This window comes from Sarcophilus harrisii, chromosome 2 (assembly GCF_902635505.1).
Source record: "Sarcophilus harrisii chromosome 2, mSarHar1.11, whole genome shotgun sequence".
NCBI classification, from domain to species: Eukaryota; Metazoa; Chordata; class Mammalia; order Dasyuromorphia; family Dasyuridae; genus Sarcophilus; species Sarcophilus harrisii.
This window is the reverse complement of record NC_045427.1, coordinates 58,147,196-58,156,936: the sequence shown is the minus strand read 5'-3', so window position 1 is coordinate 58,156,936 and position 9,741 is coordinate 58,147,196. Positions and strand designations below refer to the sequence as shown.

General features: G+C 42.2%; 1 protein-coding gene across 1 annotated transcript; it reads left to right on the top strand.

The window, feature by feature from the left end:
- The first annotated feature begins 2,418 nt into the window (after nucleotides 1–2,418).
- Nucleotides 2,419–9,451, top strand: PDP2 (pyruvate dehyrogenase phosphatase catalytic subunit 2). The gene is made up of 2 exons (XM_031950320.1): nucleotides 2,419–2,493; nucleotides 3,861–9,451. Exon 2 carries the CDS (start codon nucleotides 3,911–3,913, stop codon nucleotides 5,492–5,494), a length of 1,584 nt encoding a protein of 527 aa, XP_031806180.1. The 5' UTR covers nucleotides 2,419–2,493; nucleotides 3,861–3,910; the 3' UTR covers nucleotides 5,495–9,451.
- The last annotated feature ends 290 nt before the right edge of the window (nucleotides 9,452–9,741 follow it).

Below are 9,741 nucleotides of genomic sequence, written 5' to 3'. Positions count from 1 at the left end.
TATTATTCTTTGAACTTTCAAACCCCTTGGCTCAATTTTCACCTATGTGAAAGCATATAGGAGTTAATGTCCCAAGTCAATAACACGTGTATCCATCATATCTGTGTTATCATAGTAAAAACAAAACAAAACAAAATAAAATAAAATAAAAACCCATACATAAGGTGATAGGAAACATAGGGGGAAGTTGTGAAGAGGAGGTAAATTTTGGTTTGGTTCATGGAGAACTTGATATTGTTGTTTGTCCTTGCCATGACAAACAAATGAGTTCCATTTAAGTGAGAGAAGGTTCTTCAAGGTCACCTGCCTCACTTTTTCCTTCAGAGCCATCTGGGTCCAGTGGCAAGAAAAAAATCCAGATGACTGGAGATGGTCCTGAGTACAGTGAGAGATCTTGATCTTTTTAAAGCTGAATTCTTTAACAGATCTCAGTTTGACAGAGTCAACACTCATTTGGTGGTTAGAGCTAGATAAGAAGTAAGACAAAGAATGGCCTCTTTTACCTAGTCAAAAAAAAAAGAAAAATCAGTCTTGGAAGGGAAGACCTTTAGGGTTTCTGGTCAATTACTATTGAATTACTAGTTACTTTTGATTAAAATCAACCAGAGCCCAATAACTAATTGGGGCTTAGCTGAGGACCTATTGTTGGCTAATCAATGAGAGCCAGAGTGATTGATGAAAAAATTCTAGTCAGTAAATGGTAAGTATTTTGGGTATCTTGGAAGATTTCGGTGATCAAAAAAAAGAAAAAAATTATATTTCTTTGGGTAGAGCACCCACAGGTGAAGGTATGATATCCTATGTGTATAGAAAGAATCGAAGGGAAGAAAGAAAGAAAGAAAAAGGGAAGAGAGAGAGAGAGACATAGAGAGAGAGAGACAGAGAAAGAGAGAGAGAGAAAAAAAGACAGAGAGAGACAGAGAAAGAGAGAGAGAAAAAGACAGAGAGAGAGAGACAGAGAGAGAGAGAGAAAAAGAGATGGGGGGTGGGGGAGGGAGAGCAGAGCAAGTGCAGGCACTGGCACTCAACTGAAAAATTTCCTTCCAGTCCCCAGTAGGGAAAAGGTTGTTGTTTGTCTTTCCTTCCCCAAGAGGACCACGACTTCAGGGAGGTCTTGCCACACTTGCCAAGTGAATTGGTTTAAGTGAGGGTGGGCTGAGCAAAATTACCAGTCTCACTTTCTCCTCCCATGCCAAGTGAAAGTACCACAAGTACTTGCACAGAGACTACAAATTAACATTATCTATCCTACCGCCGGTCGGAGAACGGCTGAATAAGGGATGGTACATGAATGTTATGGAATATTATTGTTTTGTCAGGAATGATCAGCGGGATGATTTCAGGAAAGCCTGGAGAGACTTACAGGCACTGATGCTGAGGGAAGTGAGGAGAACCAAGAGAACGTTGTACACAGAAACAAGAAGATGATGGCTCTCTTCAATAAGGAAATGACTGAGGCCAGTTCCAATGATCTTCTGATGAAAAGTCATTGGGAAAAAAAGAAAGAAATCGGAACCCATCTGACTGTGGGCACCGAGTGTGGAACACCACACAGTATTTTCCGTTGTTATTTGCACGCATTTTTTCCTTTGCGATCTGATTTTTCTTGTGCAGCAAGAGAATGTACAAATATATATGCATACATTGGATTTAACATATTTTTAATGTCCAAAATATATTGCATTACTTGCCATGTAGGAAAGGGGGTGGGGGGAAGGAGAGAAAACATGGAGCACAAGGTTTTGCAAGGGTCAGGGTTGAAAAATTACCCATGCATGAAAATGTGAAAATGAAAAGCTTTAAAAAAAAAAAAAAAAGTTTTCTCCTCGCTCTAACGATATTCTGCAGCCTAAGGTCGTTGCTACAGTTAACATTTTACGTCCGAGCGATCTCTGCGGTCACTTTCAGCTCTAATACCCCGCGGTTTAAGGTCACTGCCGGCTGACTCGGCGCCGCCAACACCATCGGAAATCGGGGTCGCCGTGAGGTCACTGCCACCTCTAACGTGGTGCCCCTCCCCCCCCCAGTTAGTCTCTGCGGGCTCTGACGCAGCTCGGACGTTCTTTTCCTTTTCTAAGCCTCCTCAACCCAAACCTTCTCCGTCCCAGGAATCAGCCGGGGGGCTTGGGCGGGGATGGGCTAATGCCGCGCCCCCGCCCCGCCCCGCCCCCACCGGTAGGGCTGGGTGAAAGAGGTAAGGCGAGTGGGACGAAGGCTCCGGCCACCCTCAGCGGCCCTTCCCATTGGGCCACGCCCCTAGCTGTCAGCGACGGGGCCGCTCCCGTCCGACCAATCTGAGGCGTGGAAGCCCGGAGGTGGGCGTGGAAGCCCGGAGGTGGGCGTGGCCTCCCGCCTTCTTTTCCCTGCCGGGAGCGGGGTCCCGGGAGGTATTCGGAGCGGTAGGTGCTGAGGGAAGCCTGAGGCCCGCCGGGTGGCGCGCTCCTGGACTCTCGGCGACTGCGGCTCCGGAGCGCGGCGGCGGCACGAGTTCAGGTGAGGCGGGCGCGGCGCGGGCGCGCGGGACCCGGGGCTCCCCCTCCCTCCCTCCCGGGCTGTGCCGCGGGCGCTGCAGTTGCGGAGGAGCCGGGGCGGCGCGCGCCGGCGGGGGCGGAGCTTGGGCCCCCGTCCCCGAGGCCCGGGACCCCCCTGGTGCCGCTTCGGGCCCGTGCGGGAGGGCGCGGGGGCGCCGCTGCCGTCCCACAGCCGGGGAAACCGAGGCCTCCGCGGGTCAGCCCGGGCCCGCATCGGGAGCACAGACCTCCCGTCCCCATCCCGGCCTCTGCGCCTTGTCCGCGGCTTCCGCGATCCCGCTTGAACCCCTGACCCCGCGAGCTACACGTTCCTGGCCCCGGGCCGAGTGCCGGCGAGGCGCCTAACCCCGCCCTTCTCACCGCGGCTTATGAGGCACCTTAGGGAGGCCCGGAGGCCCGTGCCTCTCCCCGAGACCCAGAGCCAGGCTCCCGCCTCTGCATCGGACCTGGACGGCCTCGGGATCCTGACTCCCTGGCCCTTGGGTGGGGCCGGGGCGGTTAGGGAGCCCTGCCCTTTGCCCTTTGCCCTTTTGCCCTTTGCCCTTTTGCCCTTTGCCCTTTGCACCTGGCCCGTGCTGGCCGGGTAATGAGCTGCCCGGCCTTTCCAGGAGGTCTCCTGGAAACCTGCCCGCCCAGCCTTGGCGGTCCCGGAATAAGCAAACCCGGCAGGGGGCTGTTGGCTTTAGGACCCTGGTTTTCCGTTTCCGAGCAAGGCGCTGATCAGGCAATTAGTGCATTGACTTCGGATCATGGGGCAGTTAATTGGAAATCTCACTTGCCTTTTCCTGCCACATATATATATATATATATATATATATATATATATATATATATGAGTTGTAGAGACATTGGGCTTTAATACGGGGATTCACTTCATTGGCTCTTGGACCGGAGGGGCCCATCTTCAACCCTTTCATTTTCATGGATTGCCTCAGCCTTGCCTGCCCCCTTTGGGATTTTCTTGGCAGGGATACTAGGATGGTTTGCCATTTCCTTTCCCAGCTCATGGGACAGTTAAGGAAACTGAGGCAAACAAGGGAAAGTGACTTGCCCAGGGTCTCACTCACAGCTAGTGACTAGCTCCTGACTCCAGATCTCACTGTTTATTCACTGCCTCCCATCGGGACCTGACTTAAATGATTTGCCCAGGATTGCACCGGCCGGCAGTTGTGAAACTGTTAGGAACCCTGCTTTTGTGATTCCCCATCCAAAACCATTCTGTTTCAGATTTTAAGAATTTAGAAATTCAAATCTTAAGGACGGTGAAATAGTTTAAATATATTCATGGTTCAAGAATGAAGCTTTTTAAAAACTCTTCTCTTTTTTTAGGTTTAAAAAAAGTCTCTTGAAGGAATATCCCCATCCAGTTTAATTGCATAATGTCTAATACCTGTTGGATTTTAAATTCAGCCAGAAACAGCATTGCTACCTTACAAGGAAAAGGACATTTGTATTCGAGATATATCCACAACAGGAATACATGGAAAGTTTTTTCCTCAGGACTATTTAAATCACCAGCAGTACATTATGGACCACACAATAATGGCTTTTTTCTGCAAAAAGCTTTCAGGCACACATCCACTGAAGAAGACTTTAATTTGCAGCTCACACCTGCTCAGATAAGTGAAATCTTGAGAGCTGGTGAATCATCACATAAAATTCTCTCATATGCGAGCAAATTTCCTAATCCGGTCTTGAAGTTTGAAAGTAACCAGTTGGCTGCCAACGCTCCAGTGGAGGATCGTCGGAGTATGGCATCTTGCCTTCAAACTAAAGGAATGATGTTTGGTGTCTTTGATGGGCATGGGGGCCATGCATGTGCTCACGCAGTAAGCGAAAGGCTCTTCTATTACGTGGCAGTGTCCTTGATGTCTCATGAAACCCTGGAGATGATGGAGAATGCCATGGAGTGTATGAAACCGCTCCTGCCCATCCTGCACTGGTACAAGCACCCAGGTGACAATATTTACAGGGAAGTTACTTCCATGCACTTTGACCATCTCCGGGTCTACTGGCAAGAACTGCTTGACCTCCGTATGGAAATGGGGCTCAGCATCAAGGAAGCTTTAGCTTATTCCTTTCAGAGACTGGATTCTGACATCTCTCTGGAAATCCAAGCTCCCTTGGAGAATGAAATGTTAAGAAACCTCTCCTTACAGGTTGCGTTTTCTGGTGCAACAGCATGTATGGCTCATGTTGATGGGATTCACTTGCATGTGGCGAATACTGGGGACTGTCGTGCTATACTTGGGGTACAGGAGGAAAATGGAGCATGGTCTTGTCTGCCCCTTACTCGAGACCATAATGCCTGGAACAAATCTGAGCTCTTAAGGCTAAAGAAGGAACACCCAGAATCTGAGGAGAGGACTGTGATCATGGATGACAGGCTTTTGGGTGTTCTCATGCCTTCTCGAGCATTCGGCGATGTCCAGTTAAAATGGAGTAAAGAATTGCAGCAGAGTATCCTTCAGAAGGGTTTTGATACTGAGGCTTTAAATATTTATCGGTTTACGCCTCCTAACTATCACACACCACCTTATTTGACTGCAGAACCAGAAATCACTTACCACAAATTGAGACGCCAGGATAAATTCCTTGTTTTAGCTTCTGATGGACTGTGGGACTTGCTGCGGAATGAGGATGTGATTAGGCTTGTGGTGGAGCACCTTCAAGAGGCCAGTAGGCCTGAACTGACTGGGAAACCAGCTAATCTGGGCCTAATGCAAAGCCTGTTACTTCAAAGAAAAGCTAAAGGCCTCCATGCCCCTGATCAAAATGCAGCCACTCACCTTATAAGGCATGCCATTGGATGCAATGAATATGGGGAGATGGACCAGGAGAGGCTTGCTGCCATGTTGACATTGCCCGAAGATTTAGCACGAATGTATAGAGATGATATCACAGTTACTGTGGTTTATTTTAATTCTGATTCAGTTGAGATGTTTCATAAGGGAAGTGAATGAGCTCCTTTCTGTCCCTCCTCCCATTACATTTAAATGTTGATTTAAATGTTAGGATATAAACATTTTTTATTTAAATTGTCATACTTGAACTGTTAGAAATGGAAAGTGATACAAATAGTTTGCTAACTTCTAATAGAGGCTAAAATTGAACATACAAGTTAAAGACAGTGTTCTAGATTGTATCTGTTTTCATAAGCACAAAAGAACCTCAATTTGAGGTCAGAACATAGCCTAGTTTAGCAAATAGCTGTGTTTTTGTATTTTGAGTATTTGAATTGAGGAAATTGAGACCCTGAATAATGCTTGGGGCTTGAGTTGTGTAAAAAACTTGGGTCACTATGTAGTATTTTCACATTACTGTTGAAATATGAAATTTAAGTCACTTTGCTTAAATGAATTATTACAGGATCAATTTAGGTTATCTCTATACTTGTGAACTTGATAATTCTCAAAGTCATGATTCATGGTTAGATTTAATGGGCTATGAAGGAAGTTAATATTACTGAGCGGTTTGTAAAGCATAGTTATAACACCCTTGTTCAGTATTATATTTATTTTGTTAATACTTGTGCATACATTTTGTAATGACATGTTCTATTTATTTTTTAGACTCTAGAAAATTGTATAGAAACTTATGTAGATCTCTGCATGTATCTAATCTCACTTTTGCTAAGGTTTTCATGTCAAAGGCACTTTTGACAATAAAGGTACCTTTTATTTGTAGAACCTTTTATTCACCCTCACTTCTCCAAGAGTAGAGAATAATTGTGCAAGTGAATTCTAGCTTCTGGCAGAGACTTTAGTAGGCATAATTTCCCTTGTTTTAACTTAAAAGATCTAATACTCCATGAAGCATTCTCTTCCTGCTTTCAGCTATCAGGGTTAGTCTGTTTATCTCTGTTACTTTGACCATGCCTTCTTTTTGTTGTTGCTGGAAAAATGATGTGGAGGGGAGAATTCTACATCTTTTTCTTGCTTTCTGAAGAGCACTTGAAGGAGGAAATGGAGTGTTGGATAAATCAGGACTTGCTTTTCGGTTTTATGAAAAGGAGCAGGTTTTCTTAAGAGTTTCTAAATTGGGAGTCTCCCTTATGGAAATACTAGCTCATTCATCTGTTCAGATGTATGGAATTTATGAAACATAAAGGTGTTATTAATCTCTAAATCCCTTGGGAATCCTAGGTCATCAGAAGTGGAAGAACTGAGACAAGATCTTTCATGAATTGGACCTTGTATGATAGGGGATTGCAAAGGAGGTACTGAAAGATCAAATGACTTGTTCAAAGTCATAGGACTAAAAAAATGTCTAAGTTTAAAAGCAGGTCTTTTCAATCTCCACTATAGCCCTGGGCATGCTGCTTCTAATTCCATATTTGATTCTCATTTCAAGTCAAATCCCATACTTTTTAGAATTTTTAGCTCCTTCATTTTACAAATAAACAATAACCTGAGGTTGAAGAGTTAGGAAGTGACTTGCTTTAAGTCTATTTTAAGTTGGTAGCTTAACTCTGCCTAGGATAGTAGTCCTGGGGAGTGATGGTTTGGACTAGGGACAAAATAGTCAACCTAGTCTGCTCACTTCAGGAGATAGTCTTCAGCTGGCTGTTCTTAAAGAGGCTGGCTGTTAACTTGGCCTATCCTATCTTAATATTATCTAATGCTGAGTGAAAATTAAAAGGCAGTTGAGGTGAAGTTGTATATACTTTAAATTAGTGTTCCACTCATGTTTACCAGGATTTCATGATGATTTAACTGGTCATTCCTTTTTATGCTCTCCCTATTCCCCATCATGAAACTTCCTAGCAAGGGATGTTCATTGTAACTTGAGGGACCCAAGGAGTGTAAATGAATTAGGACAAACTCTAAAATTTTGAGAAACCAGAAACCAAAGGCTTGAAATAATATCTGTTACCTTCATCCTCCCTTCAGAGATAAATTCCCTACAAATTGTTGATGTTCTATGTCTTGGGCATTAGCTTCCCATCCACTTTGGGTCTCTAGAGTGGCTTGTGGCTTATGGCTTTTCCAAATGGTTTTGTTAGATTATTGCAATCCTTGGCCACTTATTCTATACTGGAAGGTATGTGGCCTATTTTAGTTTTAACATAGATTTGATGCTATAAGTACTCTGTGTCTAATATATTTATCCAGAAGTAACAAGTAACTCTCATTTATTCACTTAGGCAAATAAAATTTGATCCCTGATAACCTTGATAGCCTTAAAATGTCAATTAGTGTGGCTTGCCTTAATTTACTTTCTTCAAGACAAGGGTCAAGGACCTTTATTTCTGGATGTTTCTGACTTCTCTAGTTTGACAAGAAAATAGGAATTTTCCTGTTGAAACAATTGAGTGTGCTGCTAATACTAATTTAATTCATAGAACTACCCTTTTAGCTTGCTATTTTTAGAGGTTGGGGAAAGGGTCTTTAAAAAATTATTAAAATTAGTCTTAGAGATTGAGGCATACCTGACCTGAGCTTAGCTCTTGGAATTATAAATAAATACAGTAAGCAATTTATTGAATAATGTGATATAGATCAATATCCGTAAGAATCCAGACAATTGCAATCATGCACTTTGCAAACGGATACTGAAGATCCTTTCTTCTGCCTCTGGTACATTTTCTTAATGTTGCAATCTTGAATCTGGAAGGACCGACAAAAAGAGATGGCTTGCAGCCATTGTGGTGGTTTTTTGTCCAACTTGCCAAATGTCTGTAGATGTCAAGCAAAAGATTTTTGTTCTAGAACAATAGAGCCTTTGGGTTAAAAATTGGAATCGTGTCTCTTAGAAAACTTGAGCCTGATCAAAATGCACTCGGCTGATTTACCTTCTCTGGTTTGTGTTGGAACTAGAGGACTGGGAAGTTAGTAAAGTTCTTAGAGAGGACTCTATAGTATATTGGACCATGTTTCTCAAGCTTGTTTTTAGATCTTTCAAGATCTTGTATTTTCAGTAGTGGTAAAGTAGGATTCAAATGGTGTTGAAAGTTTGTTTTAATTTGATATAGAATGTGCAAGTATAATTTGGTGCTTAACATGTTCCTAAAACTGCACATGTAAAAAACTCAGGTAGTGTTTACAATAATCCATAGGAATTGTTTTATTACAAATAATTTTATTCATTGGTTACTGATAATGATAGCAAAAAACTTGGTCAGGAATGATTGTACTAATTCAAAGTTCCAACTAATATAGCCAATTAAGTTACTTAGCTCTCCAAACAAAGCTTTGTGATACTGCTAACCTGTGTATAGAAGCACATAATGAATAAGCACATTCTAAATTAGGGAATGCTTTTTTCCAAAATTTGATAAGATTTAAATGTGATTTAGAAGAAGAGATATCTGATTTATTAGTAAACATTAAATAAATTCTTTCATGACATAGATAAAAGTTTAGGACAATTTTTCTGAATATGATGAAAAATTGAAAACTAGTTGAAAACTAGACGGTTCCATTAATACGAATGTAGTAATAGCACTAACTTTGCTGATAATTTCTAAACACAGGACAGTACAGCATTTCCTTAACTATTTTTAGAAGTCCAGATAATTACCAATATTTGAGTCACAATAACTCAGTAAAAATCCTTTGAAACATTGGTTTAGGGGAAAACAGTAGCTGTTACAGATCTCTTATTAGTTGGGAGAGAAATGTCCTTATCACTGTGAATGTGAAATGTGATTTGACCAGATAAAGGCTAATGAAGCACTTTCTAATAGACTACATATCTTTTATCTCCAAATTCCTCAGGCATCTATCAGTTTAGCTTGCCATGGAGAAAAACAGTTGTCTTATTTTGTTAAAAATTTACTGCGTGGGGGAAATGATCAACAATGTTCTGAATTCTGAAATTTGTATTTGTTATATACAAATGTTCATATAATGCTGATTTTTTTTTTCTAACTTGCAGATATTTAAATGAGCAACTTGTAAATAAAGTGGCAAAACTAATCTTGGGCACTTGCTTTTTTTTTTTTTTTTTTTTTTTTTTTTTTTTTTTTGAATAATTGTCTTTATTAGGCCTTAGGTTAATAGTTTAGGTGACCTTTCATTTCACTATCTTTATTTGACCATGGAAATTAAGTCCCGGAAATTAACAGGCTGTTCAAAGTCTATCCTTTAAGAGAAGTTGCATGGATACTCTAGAAGAACAAAAAGTTCCTATTTTGTTTTCTCTCCTTTCTTTAATGTTCAATTTAGTCATCTGAAATGGGAAAGCAATTGGATACAAGAGGGATTTA

Bases quoted from the DNA above. Each gene is read 5' to 3' on its own strand.
- PDP2 (XM_031950320.1), top strand. From the start codon at position 3,911: ATGTCTAATACCTGTTGGATTTTAAATTCAGCCAGAAACAGCATTGCT.